Source organism: Anoplopoma fimbria, chromosome 7, assembly GCF_027596085.1.
Source record: "Anoplopoma fimbria isolate UVic2021 breed Golden Eagle Sablefish chromosome 7, Afim_UVic_2022, whole genome shotgun sequence".
NCBI lineage: Eukaryota > Metazoa > Chordata > Actinopteri > Perciformes > Anoplopomatidae > Anoplopoma > Anoplopoma fimbria.
In genome coordinates, this window is record NC_072455.1 from 20289774 (window position 1) to 20309272 (window position 19499).

Sequence of the window (19499 nt, forward strand, 5' to 3'; positions counted from 1 at the left end):
ATGAACAAAAAAAAAAAAAGATAGAAAATGTTCAAATGTTCTTCAATGACTGAAAAAGTACAGAAATAACTTCCTCTATGTGGTGACGGCCATGTTTTAGTTGATGGTTCGTTATATTGGGCATTTTTACAGTATTTCTCATTCCTGTGGTTTTGTAGATGAGAAGGACGAGAGGCAGAGAGTAAAGAAGTATTCCACTTTCATAGAGAGTTTGCCAAAGATAAACAGGTCAACCCTTGATGCTGTGCTCCAACATCTGTACAGGTATATACACACACACACACACACACACACACACACACACACACACACACACACACACACACACACACACACACACACACACACTTCAAACTGCAGAAACATTTCAATCTTTGTACTAGTGGGGCTACTTCAAGGACGAGGTCGGTGTAAGGACAACTTTTATTATCCTGAAGGAGAAATGCATGTGGTCAACTTTAAAAACAGGGTGCAAGGAGCAAAAACAACATTCAACAATGGAGTTGAGAGAAACTTTACTCAAAAAATGTTAAGTTCCCATGAAATCTAAATAGAAGTTTAGGTTGTTTTTTTTATCACATATGTATGCCAGTATCTGGCCCAACAATGACATGTTGTTCACAAGATATATTTAATTGTATTTTATTGTTTGCCATTACGTGGAAAATGTCTAAAAATGTTGATGTAAGGTAACACACATTCTGCACTATTGGCTACCGAAAAACGTCAATCAATATCAGCTATAACGCCCTCCCTAGAGTTGTTTCTACAGGAAACATTAAAAATATCAGAATCAAATAGCACCCAGCTAGTCATTTCATGAAAACTTTAAGTAAGTTTTGCTTATTTTAAATGCAGGTCAAAGCCAGCCTAAGCACGACTGTAGAAACGTGTGCAATTGGACATGAAGAGGAAGCATAACTACTTTTTGCCAAATTATGCATTTTAACTCATTAGAATAGTACCAAATTGTTAAAGGGCTCCCATCTTTATCTGGTTTTAATTCTACTCCTGGCTGATAGACACAGGCGTAGCTCTCCAGATGCTAACCTGCATCACAGAGGTAACAAGTGTGGAGACTCAAAGGTCTCTGCCCTCTGAGCAGCCCAAGGGTTTGCTATTTATCACCTGCTGATTAGCCTGCTGTCCCTTCTGCTCTGCTAATGACCCACGTTACCCTCTGTTGTGTGTTGTTCTTCTGACCATTCGAGTGGGGTACTTTCTGGTCAGCTCTCAGATCCAGCCAGGGATCCTGAGCCATATTGGCATGTCTTTCAAAATAGAAGCTGAAAAGGGAAATTCTTTTTTCATCAAAGCGACGGCCTCGTTTATGGTTGAAACTGATGAATCAATCCCATATTGTTTGTCCCATTTGTTTATACTATTTGGCATATGACAGATTGAGTTGCTCATTTTTTTTTAACTCAACGCAATTAGCAAACACACAGTTGAGAGCTAATGGCAGAACTACTGCTTTTTTTTTTAACAATAGGAGGCTTTTTTTTTTTTGTTCGGAAAATCAGTTATTTCAAGTTTTTGTTGAGACAGTCATTTGCTTACAATTTTGATGATTTTTCAATCTTTTCACTTTTGGATATTGTGAACAGTCAGCTTAACATGTGAGTATAGGACTTTCTAGTAATACGTTTCATAATACAATTGTGTACAATCCAGCGTCAGCATAACACTCGAGGTGCAGAGCCGAACAGGCAAAAAGCCAGCATCACAACTTGGATCCGGTCCTGAAGCCGCCCCATACCTCAGACCTGTTTTCCACCTCTAGTTACATTTCCACACAAACACTCTGCCGTCCTGATGTCTCATTCGCTAATGCTCACATTACACACCGCTCCCTCAGAAACCTACAGTGGATAGTTGTGATTTAGCTGCATTATGCTAATGATGTGGATTGTTTGGAGAAGACTTAATTGGCCTTTTGCTGAATTTGGACTGAGGCCTAACATTTCCCTAAACTCTTTGTTTGAGTGTTTGTGTCTCAGAGTGTCGGCATGATAGATTGAGAGAGTAAGTGATAGGAGCTGTTTGGGTTGATCTCTCTGTGTGTGTGTGTGTGTGTGTGTGTGTGTGTGTGTGTGTGTGTGTGTGTGTGTGTGTGTGTGTGTGTGTGTGTGTGTGTGTGTGTGTGTGTGTGTGTGTGTGTGTGTGTGTGTGTGTGTGTGTGTGTGTGTGTGTGTGTTCCTTTGGGTTCTTCTAACCCTGTTTCTTTCTGTGATTCAGGATTCATCAGTGTTCCCACCTCAATCACATGTCCAGCGCAAAACTGGCCTCCGTCTTCTCCTCCTGCTTGTTCCAGACTCAGGGACAAACCCCGCAGGAAATTAGAGTCGTCCATGACCTCATCAGCAACTACATTACACTCTTCAATGTGAGTCAAAAATGTTTCATTTATTTATTGCCGTTTGATAGTGTTGATGTTGTAGAGGAACTGATTGGGAGATGAGGAGGAGGGTGACAAAGAGCTGAGCATGGCTACATAATATGGGTCTTCCACCTCCAAGTAAGATTACACCTGATTTTATTGCATGAACACTCATGCCATAATAAGTAGATATATTATCATAGATTAAAGAAATTGTATCATCTGCCTACTTTAGAACGTACATAGTTACCAGTCATGGAAAAAATAGTTGCTTAATTTAATGTTTTTCTGCTCAGCTGTTACAATCAACAGTCAAACATGGAAACCAGTGTCTTTGCGACTGTGTTTACACACACAATGATGACGCACATCTCCAGAAAACAGAAGATTATATTGAAAAAACAGGTCACCTAGAACAAAAATTTAGTTTTTTTGCTTTAGGTGAAATTAGTCCAGTTGTATGATTTGGAGATTGATCTATTTGAAATATAATATGATGACAAAAAAGATCGATAGAAACATCAGTTCTCGACCCTTTGATTGAGCAGTCTGACCGTTTTTTTTTTAAATATTAAAATCATTTTAGCTGTTATTTAAGAATTCCAAATTCATTATGTGATAAACTTTCTGCTCTTATTGCAAAAATTATAATTATATTAAGAGACCATTCTTATTGATTATGCCATCCTTAAAAATGGATCTAAACAAACTCTATATACCAATGATTTGGCCTGGGACACAAGATTTTAAAATGTTCTACTAAATTGGAAAAATATGTTCTCATATTTAATACTTTTAAATTAAAAAAGTATCCAAACAACTAAGTTATATTTCAGCTAAGTGTTATTGTCATGCGTGTAAGACCAAAAGCTCTATGAAAGCTAAAAAAAGGAGCCACGTTTTGACAGAATGGGTTAATTCTCGATAACGTCTTTCGTTAGACCCACGAAAACATCTTTACTCGATAAATCAAATGAAAATGACGGTGTGGAGGATTTCTGGTTCTTTCTATGTTATCTGTATTGACATTGTGAATTATGAATAAAACTATTTATTATAAACTATAAAGTTTAATTCTATAAACCAGAAGATAAACTGACACATTTCTGCTTATAACAACTGTAGGAAAAGGTGCAGTATATGCAGTATAATGTGGTCACGCTGCTAGTTTAAGGATGACTCTCCGATCAATGACACGGGATTTCTTTTAAAAGTAATTCACACATTACCATATTGCATATCTTAACAAAGCTGAACGCATGACTTTAGTTGCACTCTCCTACTCAAAACCATCTGGGAGCAGAATTGTTGTTGCCAAATCTCCACACTTGGCTTGACTTTGCTGATGTGTGGATGGGCGGGGGGGTGTGGGATCGATGTTACCCTTGGAGAGCTGCCTGGCTTATGGGGATACGCAGAACAGAGCGACTGCTAATTCCCAACAGAACGCCCGGATCCCTCTTGTTCTGACGTTAAAGGAGGAGCATTCACTCCAAATCGGTTTCGGGACGCTGTCATTCGCATGACAAGTAGCCATTAAGCTCAACCAATCATGAGCCCAATAGCGCTGAATACATGTGCCGTGACATCAAACGAGTGAGACATCTATGCTAATTAAAGCGCCAGTTCTGTGCTGGATGCCGTCGACGGGGCCCATTATCAGGCCTAAACACACACGATGAGTTTGTGAGGTTTTTTTTTTCCTTTCGTTTTTTTCTCTCCCCCAATCTTCCCTGCCATTCGTAGAACTCCAACAAAGCAAATTGTTCTCTGAAAATGATAATGGTGTTTAAAAAAAAAAAAAGAAAGTTGGAATAAAAAATATAATTTCCCACACAGAGCTTTGTGAAAGAAAAGAGTATTCTCTTGGTGCTGAGCTGTGTCAAAATAAAAAAATCCCTGCCAACTAAAAAAGAAGTTTTAGAAGTGTTTGCTGAACAACCCATTTCTGCAGTATGCGTGTGATGCATACTGGTTTAATCCAGGCTTCCATGTATTGGATTTAAGGGCTCGAAATGAATGTCGCCTTCAAAAAACGGTTTTCTGAGTCCATCAGGCAATTTTATGTTTTTCTTCATTGGGGTTTGAATTGATGTGTTTACACGTGTCCAACAGGTCAATGAAGACCGCGTGCAACAGATGGAGAGAGAGAACAGCTTCATCACACGCTGGAACGAAAAGAAGGACACCACAGTGAGTCTAGCTCGCAGGAACCCCAAATGGAAACCACCAATGGGTGCTCCGTTTGTTTGTGTGCTCCGTATTGATTTGCCTGCGCGCTTCGAGGTCTCTCAAATAAGGGATTCATTTGAACAAGTTTCATGTTTCTCCGAAAAAAAAATAGGTGCCCCGGGGGAGGGGGAAAAAAGGGCTTTGTCCCTGTTAACCTTTCCGGCAGGTACTTTCTGCCTGGATGCCTCAGCCGAGAAAAACATTTGGTTCAGATAACTGGGGGAAAAAAATATTAATCACACGCCGCTGCCGTTGTCGAAATCTAAAACAAGTTGTTTATGCCCGTTCCTTTCTGCTCCCCCCCCCCCGCCTTCACTTTCTCTCCACCTTGTCCACCCGCTTCCAAGCACGTCTGCTGCTGTGGGTCAGGAGGGTTACTCAGTGGAAAGCCAGTGCTATTACAAAGCTGTCGGAGGCGAAAATTGGGACAACATTTTGCTTATGGACACAAATTTAAGGGTTTTAAGGTCTTAACCTCAGACAATTTTGGTAGAAAAATAGAAAAGTTATTTGTTTTATCATTGAGAACAATCATTTAGTGTAATTGCAAGCCAGCATGGAAAAAATGTCTCTGTTGAGATAATGGATAAGCTTATTTTAGGGATGATTTAACATGTTCGCAAAGTGAAACATTGCTTAAAGTCATTAAATTGTTACATTCATCATCTTCTTTTATATAGAGATAATTTTATTTTCAAAGTTTGGGCTATAATTTATATCAGTTATAATAACATTTCACTCACTGGCCTCATGCCGAAGCCCCTGCCTCTGCAATGATGTCTGCAGAGTTGCTTTCTCGTAACCCTCTAAATATAAGTAAGAATGTAATTTCCCACGCACAGATTCATAAAGGCTGCACTTGTGTCGGTTATGTATGCATGCAGTTTATTTATAGTGGTATGTGGCTCAGGTTTATGTAAGCTATCATGTTAAAAAAGAAAGTACTTCAGTGGGTTTTTATTCAGCAGATGTTTGGAACAGTGTTGAGTGTAGCTCTTTATGCCTGGGGTGCTAAAAGTAGGGCAAACATACATTTTCTGTTCAACATTCATCATATTTTCAATAACAGCCAATGAACATTCACCATGTAGAGTCTCTTTGAGATGAATTACTTGACAAAAATCAGGAAATCAGAGCTGTTTCTTCTGAAAAATGGAACCACTTTCATCGATGTGCAAAATTAAGCAACTGACGTCTGGTTTGGAGATTTTATAACAAGACAATTAGTCTACGACTGTTCTAGTTGCGCAGGGAGGCTGTACTCGGGCACAGCAGTACTTACAGCTAAATTGCCGAATAGGGAAGAAAATACAGTCCAGATGGGACTTAAAAAAACTTGCAATTCTTGCATTAAGCTTGTCTCGGAGGGCTCGAGCCCTGCAGGTGGAGGTAGTGACCTCACCCGTTTCCTTTAAAGGCAGAGAATGACAAGGAGGCGAGTGGATAGTAAGGCTGGACTGAGGGAGTAAGTAAATCAGTGCTATAATGAGGTGCAAGGCGATGTCATGCCTTTTAAGGTAGAATTGGCACTTTAAAATCAATACTTGCATTTACAGCCAGGGCGAGTGAAGCGAGAGTATGACTTTGGGAAAGATTAGAAATACCTTCATTTCTAATAGAACATTGCTGGGTTTTTTTCACTCTTTGCTGAGAAATCAGATGTAAAACCGTTTAACACTTCTTTTTGTTCCACTTCGCTGTCTTTTTCACTCGACAAATGCTGTTTGTAAATTGTTCCTGGTCTTTCTCCTATTGAATGGAAGGAGGGAAAGAGTACTTAGCAAAACCAAGATGGTGCTATATCTGTGCATGACATTTTCCCAATGACAGAATTGGTTTGAAAAACTGTAATTCCTGTGTCATTTTAGGGCCGCAGATATCATAAATGGCTCCCTTCCTCTTATCATGTGAAAGTAATCAAGCCAGTAATAAACCTCAGTTCACCTGAACATTCAAATGACGAAAAGTAGCTGTAATTTCCAGATAGCCAAAGGAAAAGACACATTTTTCGTGCTTGTGTAGTCGTTCATGTTCTAGAGTTAGATTACCACTCCCCTTAACCAGAAATCAGGATTTGGTGACTTAAGTATGATCCTGTGTCTCTTGTTTTTTAAAGCTAAATTTTTCCTCTCTTTGAACTTCTCTTGTTTTTCACACCAAAAATCAGTTTTTAATTAGATTCAGAGAGGATTACAGCTCCAACACATAGAGAAAGGTGCCATCATTTGGACTGACAGCAGCAATATTACTTAATGTCAGGCAGAGAGGCCACTTTAATGTCTCCCATTTAATTTCACATATAGGTTACATTTAGTTAAATAAATATATATCTTTGTTCATCTTCTGGCTATCTTCTGTCTACCAGTGAGGGAAATTTAAAAAGCCTTGCACAGGGATCTATACATATGTATTTATACATAGTATATGTTACTTTATCTAACTTATTCACTTTCTTTAGACAAAAGGATCAATGACTGAATGTCATATTTTTGTATTAAATATGGAGCTGCTGCAAAGATGTGGTTAGCTCAGTTTAGCTGGAAGCAGGGGAAACAGCTAGCGCAGCTCTCTTCAAAGTTTAACAATGTGCTTTCTCTGACGTTTATGTTAGCTTAATACCCTCTAAAGCTTAACATGCCTTTCATACAGAACGCGGCAACGGCGACACTGTCCTCGAAAACACATAATTTCCACCGGCTTGCTTGGCGCCACGCCGCTTTTCCGCTGAACCGCGCAAAGCGATGTGCGCTAAACTCAGCGGCTAGTGCAGCCCAAACCGTGCCTTGTGTGAAAGGCTCTGAACACTTAAATATGTTGAATCTTGTTTAATAGAAGCAAACACAATGTAATCACACCTATTTTGTGTTTACAGAGTGGTTAAAATCACAAAGTTGTATTTTTAACATTTCTGTTTGTGTAAGGCTTAAGGTTTAAGCTAGCTGTTTCCCCTTTCTTACATTCTTTATGCTAGGACAAGCTAGTCACCTCCTGGCTCTAGCTTTATACTTTACAGAAAGACATAAGAGAGGTATCAATTTTTGGTTTCTATTTCTCTGAAACAAAGCAATTTAGTTTATTGATGCTTTAAACTTTAATATTTGACTGCCACAAAGGCTTAGAACTGTATATAAAACATTTTGTTTGTATACATCGATGACCTATGTTCACCCTCAGAAATGAATGTACAATGAATGTTCAGACCTTGAGATTATATTTACAGTAAAGAAGAAAATTGTAAACATGGTAAAGCTAACATTGGACAAACACTCATTTTTTTCCACTCATAATAATCCCTGAACATTTTTGTTCTAAGTACATCCTCAAAACATGTTTTAAACTCACAGCACACTTAAAGTTAACACCTGAGGAGAGCATATCGGATTTAGTGTAGGTGAAACATGCACCCTACGCTTCCACCTTCACGAGTTTGTCTCACACATGTTCTCTTTATTTCGCCCGGGTTTTTTGGATTCCATTAAAGCTACTGGGATTTAGTTTGCCTCCAGCTCAGAAAACGACCTTTGGTTTCCACAAATCCACTAACTGTTTCTCTCACTTTTCTCCATTTAGATTCATGCCACACTGGAGTGCGAGTTTAGAAGCAAAAGCCAATTAATCCTGCTGCATTGTTATTTTTTTGTAATTCAACTGATCTCTCTGTCTCACTCTATTTTCTTTCTCTTTCTCCACAGTTCTCTCCAGCCGGGGACCTGATCTTTGAGGTGTACCTGGAAAAGAAAGAGCCAGAGAACTGCTGTTTAATCAAGGTATACGAGTATGGCGGGTGTGAGTTAACGTGTACTTTTTTTAGCTGGCATGCGGGCATGTGAGTTTGTGTGTATGCCTGCTTTTCCCACAGGTCCTTTTGGTGTTGAGGTGAAATAAGAAACAGTGAGGGGGAGATGGAGTGTGGGATGAAGGCATGTGAATGCAGGTGGGGTAGAACGAGAGGTGGAGAGGTTGATGGAATAGGGCTGAGACATTCGTGGTTTAACCTGATGGGATTACCGCCCCAGAAATAAATCAAAAGCGAACTAATCAAAGAAACGTCTGATTTAATTGTGTGAGTAATTGCATTTTTACAAGGCAAGCAGGCCGCTGTAGGTTTTCGGACTCCTTTTCTTGGGGTCGGCAGAATAGGGATGGGGGTTAAAGAGGAGCACTCAGTAGCACAGTTTGACTTTAATACTCCACTTTTCTCTCTGTGGAGTTAAGTAGAACATTCGCTTTGTTCAGTTCGGTTCAGGTACGCCTGATAACTTGACAAAGAAGCAAGTATTTAATCAGTGAAACCACCGTGTACGTGGCTGCGAGTCAGAAATCTGTGCAGTTAGTGTTACATGTAAAATATTGAGTGGCTGTTCAAAGCGGGAGATGGTTGAAGGCAAAGACATCGATCCAGGGAGCTTATGATCCGAGCTGTTTTATGCAGGAGGTGTTTACTTTGTTGGATTGTTCTCTCCTTTACTTGTTTTGTTGTCAGCCTCCGTATGCATTCACCTGTTTGTTGTGTTTGTTGGAAGGTCTCTCCCAGCATGCGATCCATGGAGCTTGCAGAAACGGCGCTGAGTATGAAGAACGTCGCCTTTAGTGCCGATGACTTCTGGACCACGTTTGAAGTCATTGAGAACGGAGAGTTAGGTACGCAGGTTTTCCACGTTAGAGAGTAGAATCCTCTCTGCTCATGATGCTTTATTTAAATCACAAAGCATCCTGAAAAACTCTGCATTTCAGTCATTGATGTGTGATTATCTCCAACATTCACAGTCCTGGTCAAAATTGAAATAATAATGAAATGATAATGATAGAAATTATACATCATTTCTCAACTGTTGCTATAAATTACCCCTTTAAAAAAAAAAAAAAAAAAAAGCATTCGAAGGCATGTAATTGAACAAAATGTTTTCTTTCCTTTTTTATAACATAATAAAAATTGTATTTAATTGCAGCTTGAACATAATAACACTATGGTTAAGTCTTGCTTTAATAGAGTAACAGTCATGCTGAATTCTTAGACATTGTACAGGTTCCTCCTCAATCAACTCAAACCAAGAAAACTATCTTTTATCACTACTGAAATTGGGATTCATTTCAAGGCAACATGTGTTTCTTTATACCATTGACAAAAAACCTTCTCACTAATCACCACTTCTTGGAATCCATTTGAAAAAAATTAAACAAGCATTTTATTTTAATCAACCAGAAGAGCATCTTCAGTGACAAATACTTCATTCTTCCTTATTGTTAGACGGATGGGTCAAGAAGTCATTTATTATATATAATTGAAGTGCTGGACTCACAAAGGCCAGATAAATTTGATTATGTTTCTATACACTTATCTCTCTGAAAATGAGTTCCCATGCAATAGTAGTCGGCACTTTTGTCGTAATATCTGTTTTCACTTTTTATACAAAATATAATATGTACTTGCACTTCTGAAAGACCCCTGTTAACTTAAACACACTGAATGTCCTTGTCATTAGATAGTACAGGTACCTGCTGCATGATTAGAACTGAATAAAGCTGTTGTCTGACAACCATTTTAAAGGATTTTTGAATAAAATATAGCTTTATTTAATAAGTGAAATCAAAAGTTACCCTTCTGTCAAACAATGCATCTCGTAGTCATAAAACTGTCATCTACAGTATCTGCATTATATCCAATATATAAAGTATATCCAGATCTATTATATGGGTAGTAGCTTATTCATGTTACATTTACTAAAGTACCTTTTTTGAGTAAATTGTACATGTCAAATTAGTTTTAATGGACCAAAACTTTTTACTTTAACTTTTTTACACTTTCACAAGTAGATTTTTAGAGAAAAAAAACATTAGTGTGGATTTAACTAGTCATGCTTTGTGTAGCCTGATGAAGAGAGACAGAAAGGTAGTGACAAAAAAAGACAAACCGCTTTTATTTCATGTGGACTTCATCACGCAGGTCACCGTGATGAAGTGAACACACATTTAATAGGCAACTAATAATGAAACATCACAGCACTTTTCTCCTAATTAGCCTAAGTGAGTCATCGGATATGAGCCATTTTTTTGAAAGATAAGAGACTGATCTGTCCACTATTCTAATCAAATTGTCTTCATGTGATTGGAGAAACTTTACTAGGGTGATCAGTTTAAGGACACAGCAACATGTCGACAGCTTTTTAATGACTTTGTGACATAACAGAAACAGTCTAGTATGCACATGCACAACATTTATTTAATTGAAGTTACTTGCTGCTGAGCAGTACTTTTACTTGAGTACAGTTTTTTTGCTACTCCACCCACTTCTGCCAATTAGTGATTAATGTGTCACATCACCATTTAAATGGCTACTTTTATCCAGGTCATATACAAAGATCACACATACTCTCATCCAAGGACCTCGTGATTAGAGGATTATGTTATCTCTCTAATGAACCGGTGTCTGCGAACATGGAAGCACACTGAGAAAATTAGCCAAGCATCGTCGGTTTGATTATATGCACATTAATTAATCATCTCTGCCATCATATGTCATGAATTACCTTCCTCTCTCTTGCATGATTGACCCAGGGAGCTGACCCACCTCATCTTGCATTAATATGCACTGTTGGCACCCGGCGCCTCACACACCCGCATTTTGATCACAGCGCTGGGGAAAGCAGCGAGCCAGGGGAAGTCAAAGTTGAGCTTTTGTTGTGAAGTTGCTTAGCTGGCGGTCCCCGTGCACTTTTCATTAGTTCACTGAGAGTTTACACCGCGCTCTTATGTTTGTTTTTCTCCTCAAAAAGTTACAGAGGACGCGCCGTCCTCTTCAAAAAAAAAAAAAAAAAAAAAAAAAAAAAGGTGTGTTGAATACTGAATATATATTTGCTGACGGTTCAGCATATTTTCCATGCCAAGACAATATGTCTGCAGAAGAGTAAACAGTCAAGCTATTTTGAAGGCGTTAGCGTGACAGGTTTTGCTCATAAAACCATAAAGAAAGGGAGGGAAAGCGCGTTAATTAGCCATTTTGGAGGACAGCTACAGATAAACACTGTTATCGAGGACAATAGGCGGGAAAAGGGGAGCTAATATTTGTTGGGGAATGAGGAACTAATTCCATGGCCTGGGTCTGCAGAGATTCCAGAGAGAAGATAAGCCCACCATTATGAATAAGTTATGCCGCTGAGGCTCTTTTTACCTCCTTCGGTTATGAAAAATGGGTGTGTGGAGACGGAGGCATCAGAGCAGGGGTGGTGGTACACAAATTATCTACTTTTTTTCTTTTTTTTTGGCTGATAGCATGTACCCTGTTCACCAATTAGGAAGAGATAATAGGTCTATTTTGCACATGAGTGTGTTTTTATAATCAGGTCCTGATATGCTGGAGATAATTTAAACTGCTCTGTGATGAAAATGGGTAGAACAACAACATAATTCAGTTATTTAGTTAACTACAAATTGTCATGGCGTTTGTGATATGAGGCTGTGACAGAATTCCTTTGTTGTTGGCGGTTGACTTCTTTGACCGGTACTATTTCCTACCTGATCATCATTCGCCTCCCTCTGACCCGTGGCCTTTTGTTTTCAACAGAGCGGCCGTTGCACGGAAATGAGAGGATTCTTGAACAGGTGCTGGAGTGGAGTACTCTGGACTGCCCTAGGTCTGCTTTTCTTATTATAAAGAAGTTTCCAGGTGCCAAAAGAGAATCTGAAAGAAAAGGTACAGTATGCCATTCATGGTACAAAACCCTCAAGGTAAACCTATTAATGCAAATTTTAATACAGGATGTATTTTCTTCTTTTTTTTGCCTGTGAACTGGTAATTGTTCATTCAATCTTCTTGTCATTAAAGATTAATCTGTCTCGTTTTTTATTTATTTAGTTTATAACAGTATATCCCAATCAACTTATGAAGTTGTCAAGTAACTGAACGTATGTTAATGAAATAAATATAAAGTTGTATGATTGTATTAACCGAAAGGATTTACATATTGAGTCAACTGTAACATTTGAACACCATTGAGGTTGCATGAGGATTTTTGTAGCAAAAATGCTGAGAAATTTGATTAGTTAGCTAAAAGTAATGGATAAACAGTGGGAACAGTTTTCTAAATACAATGGATAAACCGTTGAAAACATGGATAGATACAGAGTAATCGCTACAGCACCAGTTGATAGACTTTCTGTTAATTCTGGGCTGGCAGAATATTTTCCTCTTTAATGAACTTTTATTGTGTTTTACATCAGACCAAACACAGCTGATAAAAGACTATCTGAAGTTCAACGATGGATCCCCCAAACTGCTGTCAGGGCACAAATTCCATGATAAATATGTTGTACTGCATGCAGACAAGCTGCTGCTCTACAGAGATATCAAGGTAAGAACACTTTTATTTTTCAGCTTAATCTGCTGCCATATCAACTGTAAACTCTTGCCACCATTAGTTTTTGCATGCAAACACAACATATCAGGCCAACACAGATTGCTTTGTGTCGCGGGGGTATTGAAAAGGTTGTCGAACTGCTCTAGGACCCAGACTGTCTCGGCTTCATCTCCCTGGCGACATGTCCGTCTCAGGGTTCCAAATCTTTGAATTAAGAAGGAAAATAAAACATAGCCATGGCTGCGGACTTCCCACTCTGTTTTAAAGAGAGGAAGAATACAGCCTGTGCTTCAGAGAGGACCAGCAGGCCCCGCTTCCCCGGAGGACTTTTCTTCTCAGCACATTTCTGCAGTTGAAACATGGGATTTGTAAAGGAGTGTGAAGAAGTGTTAATAATTGATGGAGGTGCAGTGATTCTGGCAGAATGGCGGAGGGAAAATACTGAGGTGTGTGTGTGTGTGTGTGTGTGTGTGTGTGTGTGTGTGTGTGTGTGTGTGTGTGTGTGTGTGTGTGTGTGTGTGTGTGTGTGTGTGTGTGTGTGTGTGTGTGTGTGTGTGGTGGGGGTGCTTTCACTGAAAGCTTTTCTAAATATGAAGTTGCACAAGTATGTGGCTAATTACTGTGTAAATGCTAAGGAATTAAGAAGTGTTTTTGAAATTTAATTGATATTCGTTGGCCTCCACAATTATTGCCAGGTCTCTATTTAGCACAAATTATGTTGGAAGAAACGGGGAATTGGGGGGCGGGGTTGTGATGTGTAGGTGTCAAAGGCAAACTTTGATTTTGTTCGCTTTGTTCTCTTCCTCTTTGTTCTTTGTTGCTTGGAAGAAGAGGCTTGCTGGTAATGATCCAAATTGATTGTCGTGTTTTTGATGTGGCACGGATAGTTTGTTGGCATTTTGTTTTACTTTGGTTTTATTTAGTTTGGTGGAGTTTAATGTAGTGTACCAAAAGAAATTAAAAAACTAACAAACAGCAGGATACTTATTTAGACACTGTTTTACTGACAAATTACATTTAAGAAAAAGAGAACCACTCGTTTTATCATGTTGCTTTATCAGTTTCGGTTTTGGCTTGAATCTCATCAGGTGTGACTTTAATCATGGAGAGCTTATTAGCAAAGAATCACAACCCCGCCACTACAGCCACCACTGCCAAAATAAACAATAATAGGCAGTAGCAACTGGATATGAATATAGATAAATACATTTCCATTAAAAGATCCAAAACATGTCAGGAGTACAACAGAGTGGATCTTTCCATGAGGCACCATAAACAATACCAGAAGGTACCACAAATATAATACAATCATGATAAGGTAGCAAAAAACTAGTAGCCTAGAAAATGGTAGATGACTAATATGAAATAAAGAAATATCATAGTGTACACAGGTATACAAATATTGAAGATGGATGTCAAAAATATGGTAGAAAATGAATTAATATTAGAACCTAACACTGTACTTAACAAAAAAAGATAATACATGTAAGTAGATTACGAAAGTAGGCGTTTAACCCATGTGTCTCCAAGGAGTCGATACATCCAAAATGCTTCTATTCTCAATAGCTGACTCATGACATCACCGCCCATAGAGTTCAGAGTGACTTTCTCAATATATAATAATATATGAATTTATTGGGAGGCAGCAGAACCATGATTTTTTTCCTTTTAGTGCCTCACAACAGAATGATCCATGTTATTATTGCTGATAGGTCCATTATGTTTCTGATCCATTATCCATTATACTTCTGGTCCATTATTCGGCTACTATTCTTGATTTAAGATTGCACTTAGGACACACCTTCTCATTCAATGGTTTTTCTTTATTTTAATTTTTTTCTACATTGTAGATGAATATTGAAGACATCCAAACTATGAAGGAACACATATGGAATTATGTGGTAAACAAACAAATGCTCAACAAACCAGAATATGTTTTATATTTTAGATTCTCCAAAGTAGTTGAATGAGAAGGCGTGTCCAAACTTTTGACTGGTACTGTATATATATGAGGCCACATGGACACTTCAGCATAAAGATGACATGTGTCATACAATTGATAAACTCTATTATTGTATACTTTTTACTTGTGTGAGTGTGGCAAAACTCTATGGTATCACACATGTTGGAGCAATGTGTTCATCTAGCACATCTATAATTTGTTTTTGTTTTCTGTGGTTTACCCTGCACCAGCTGCACCCAGGAGACAAGCATTACTGGACAGAATTAAAGCAAAGCTGTATTTTGGGGTATCTTGTGTGTGTTTTTTGTCCCCTCATTAATTCATTAATTAATTAATTTATTTTTTTTTTTTTTTTGCAGGCCACTAAAGCAGAGAAAGTAATCCAACTTAACTCTGTGAAATGTTACCTTGGCCTGAAGAAAAAGCTGAAACCTCCAACCAGGTAAACTGCACTCACATGCATAATACATCTCTGGTGTCTGTTCCTGAATCTACCCGTAATCAGAAAGTACAGTAGATGAATGAGAGAAGGATTGAAATCTCTGGTATATTTACTAAGACTACGGAAATTACAATTTTAGGTGCATGTCTTGCATTGCCACATACCTTCAGGGTCAAATTGGAATGAAGTGTTGACTATTAAGACCTGATGCTGGATGGTTTAAGGAACATAATAGAGTTAAAAAAAAAAAAAAGAAACCGGTAAACATAATGTTTTGGGAAACTTCAAACACACTCTGCTTTTACCACATACAAGAAAAAAATGGTAAATAATATATAGTGTCAGCTGAACATTAAGGTTTGTGACTTTAATTTAAAAGTCTCCTTAAATGATAACAAAAAAATCCATCAGGAAGATTTTTGTACATGGAAGGAATATGTTGGCAGAATCAATTGTAACCCGAGGATTGATTAGCTTGTTTTGTCATGTTAGTCCTTGCACTGAGAATACCATGATATGAGGCTGAAAGCTATAGAAAAACATAGTAGGTCAACCATTATTTTTTTTATATCAAGCTCCTGTATCCAAGGTCAGCATTGAGCTTCCACATTCAATGTATTATTGTCATATTATGCGAAGGAATAAAGCAGTAGAAAGTAAAATACATGTTTGTTTGTGCTTTGACAAGATTCCTACTGTAAATAAATAGAAACAATCAGAAAGGTAATCAGTATATTATTTTCGGCTTCAGACAAAATAATACTTGAGAAAAAATATAAATTTATTTTCATAGCTTTCTCTTTGAGCTCCTTTTAAAGTGCAGTTCATGAGCATATATTCATTTGATGCAATTTCATTTTTTCATTGTCATATAGATATCACATAAATGTGGATGATGGCTATTCTCTCCCCCTCTGTTGGCAGCCAATAAAACAACAATACCACACATTTCACACCTTCTTCTCCCACATGATTAATCACAAACACACGGCCATGGTTAATCAACAATTATGAGCCACTTTTAATGGTCATTTGTATACATTTCCACTCCTTCCTTGCATATCTCTTTATGGTGCAGTAAATATTGAATTAAACTATTTTCCATATTTTTTTCCCGTGCAAAAACACAGTGTGGCTGCATAATGATTGTGGTCAAACGTGACTTATTAGAGCCAAAACAACTGCCGCACATTCTTAGCAGATCCACCCCTCTCTTATTAAGATGAACTGGTGATTATTTAGCACCGCTACTGTCTTTGTCTGGTTGTAAACTATCTGTCGGCGAAGATAAATTGCCCTTTCTCTTCCCTCAAAGGTTAGCGTCACCAGGAGATACCCAAGCCCCGTCCTGACCCCATCCTATTTTTCACTGTAACCAAATTGATTAAATGTAATTGCATTTTAACAAATACAAATCATTCCGCGCGTAGAAAACATCGCTGCCACTGTTTTATTTTAATGATCTGCTATTATTATAATTTACGACACATGCCAAACCCCTCAGCAGTACTTGCTGGTCAAACACAGAGAAAAAAGTTTTTTGCCGAAGCCAAACACTATATTTCACATTACCCAATTCTAATTCCTCATAATTTTCCCCATGTCTGAATTTGCGGAGTCTGGGGAAGCGTGAAAAATGAGTCCGGCAAGCGATTGTCTGCATTACCGCCGTCCTTCAGGGGGAGTGGAAAGTGGATAAGAGAGCAGGAGTGGGAGATGAAGAGAGAGAAGGGTGGTGGAAAGGAGAGGGAGAGGGAGAGGCTGATAGAGCGTGGTATCATAGATATGCTGTTGAGTGGGCTTTGGGGAGAAGTGTTACGGTGAATAAAGAAATAAAGACAGGGAGCGCTGAGGAGAATGCAGAGAGTCGTAGTGAGAGGGTTCGGAGAGGCAGCGCTCCGGTACCTCATTAGGCAGAGGTCTATCTGTGAGCGGCCTACTGCCGGGCTGGATCGCTGCTCCGGGCTGCGGGCGCTCTCTCTCTGCCCCCTCTCTCGCTTTGTTCCTCCTCCACTCCTCTGCTCCTGTTCAGCCACAGCTGCGAAGGGGTTTCAGGGAAGGTGTCTTCTCCGGGAAAGTGATCTTTTAACCGCACACTACCTATGTGCTAGCTTATTTACACAAAAGAAAAAGGAGTTTTGTTTTAATTCATTTCCTGCATCATACAATGAATTCACATGTTCACATTAATTGTACATACAGCAAACTTTAGAAATGTGTTATCTTGTGCATATCTTGTATCTATTAGAAATTAGTTTAAGGCTAATGGAGACCAGCACACTTTGCATAAACATGTGGGCTGGAGCTCCACTGACTGATTTAATTAATTCCATTGTTTAGCGTCATGCATTTTATTGTGAACTCTTTGCCTTTCAGATAAAAAGGTTTGGATCGGCTGCTATCTTAAACAGTTCCTCAACAACTCTTTCCTCTTCACTTTACTTTTACAAAAACATGTTTTTTAAAGCTGTGAATGAAGCTGTTCACAGGCCAAGATTCAGTTTGCAGACGCAGAAATCTGACCTGTGTCCTTTTCGTTTAACAGCTGGGGCTTCACAGTCTACACTGATAAACAACAATGGTGAGTGTCGCGCAGAAGGTCTCTAATTCAATAATTGATGAGTTTGACTTTTACCCTTTCCACTTAAAATATCTCTAAAAGAGAGTCAAGTGGCAGGGAGTTTAGAAGTTGAATTTAAAGAACTGCACTTCCAAGTGAATTAGGAGTGGAACCATCAGTGCTTTTAAATATATATATTATTGATGATCACATAGTGAGATGCTGCTGTCTGGTGTTCTCTTTAAAAAAAAAAAAATCAATCTCTATTTGTAGCTTCCTTGTGAACCGTTATTTGCTGCCTTTCAAATTGACAATTGCGATTTCTTGACAAATGCTAGCTATTATCATAACATTTAAGATGTCACTTTAACTTACTCAATTCTAGCTATTTTACTGATTTTTTTATGAAAAGGATGGGGGTATCCCTGACAAACTTGTCCCAACTGAAAATAATTTAAATTAGAAAACGGGTGCTTTTTTCTGGCTATGCTATTGACTCTGGGGAGGACTTTGCTAGTCGGACGGTCCTCCACTTTGATCCAGATTAAGATATCTGATTTTCAAACTAAGGTAGTAAACATGGTAAAGGTCATTTATACTTGTTAAACATCCACATCCTGGGAGGCTGTTAGCCGCGCTGTTGACTTACGAGCTTGTATGCAGACATTTCCTTGACATTTATTTTATTGTTTACCATGTGACACCAGTGACTTTAAGGCTGCTTTTTTACATTTTTCGTCAATTAGATTCAAAGCACAGCAGAAAATACATTTAAAAAAATGATACAGTGCATACCAAAAAGAAAAAGACATTGCTACATTGTTCATTTTATTTACATAGCACAAATTAGAAATTTTTGTAAAGTACAGTACATGGCCCCATTAGCCGACAGCAGAAACGGCTCAAAACCAAAGAGAATAATTTACAAACCTGCATAGGTTACAATTATTATTTAAACCATCATCCTTGAGTGTTAATTACAGCATTGATCACCAATACCCACGCAGAGTCATGTAATTATAAGAGACTGTGTCCAGTGCTGTGACTCACCAAAGCCACTCACTGGGCTCAAATAAGTGTGAACATAACGAGGTGGAAATGAGCGACTCATGCATCTGAGCTTTCCCTCCTCAGGCATTTCTGCTGCGAGTCGAGGGAGTCGCAGGTCAGCTGGGTGACTGACATCGTCAGGATGAAGGTAAGCCGACATGCAACAGAGATGTTGGAATAAAAGAGGGAGGAATGCACTCATGCAAATGCTTAATGAAGCAGCAGAGCGTGCATTGACTCTGGCAGTGAAGTATGTGTTTTCATCTTTTCTCTAAACCCCTTTTTCCGTTGCTGCAAACCAAAAAATATCAGTGAATGTGACGTGCACATCGCGGAGACATTCCTTTACTTTCCCCTCCTTATTTGGATGAAAAATAAACCGGATTACGACCGGAATAAATCATCTTTTACAATCCATAGCTCTGAAAGAGGAGATATGATAAATCATAGTTTCCCCAATCATCCATTTCCATTGTGCTGTTAGTCAGATGAGATACATAAACAGGGAGTGAACAGGA

General features: G+C 38.6%; 1 protein-coding gene across 1 annotated transcript in view; it reads left to right on the forward strand.

Moving 5' to 3' along the window:
* Positions 1–19499, forward strand: part of arap2 (ArfGAP with RhoGAP domain, ankyrin repeat and PH domain 2) — a 109488-nt gene that overhangs the window by 84253 nt on the left and 5736 nt on the right. The window contains 10 exon segments of the mRNA XM_054601561.1: positions 159–264; positions 2239–2386; positions 4496–4573; positions 8305–8379; positions 9136–9253; positions 12174–12302; positions 12830–12960; positions 15289–15371; positions 17917–17952; positions 19066–19129. Of these exon segments, the coding sequence (XP_054457536.1) occupies positions 159–264; positions 2239–2386; positions 4496–4573; positions 8305–8379; positions 9136–9253; positions 12174–12302; positions 12830–12960; positions 15289–15371; positions 17917–17952; positions 19066–19129 (968 nt within the window).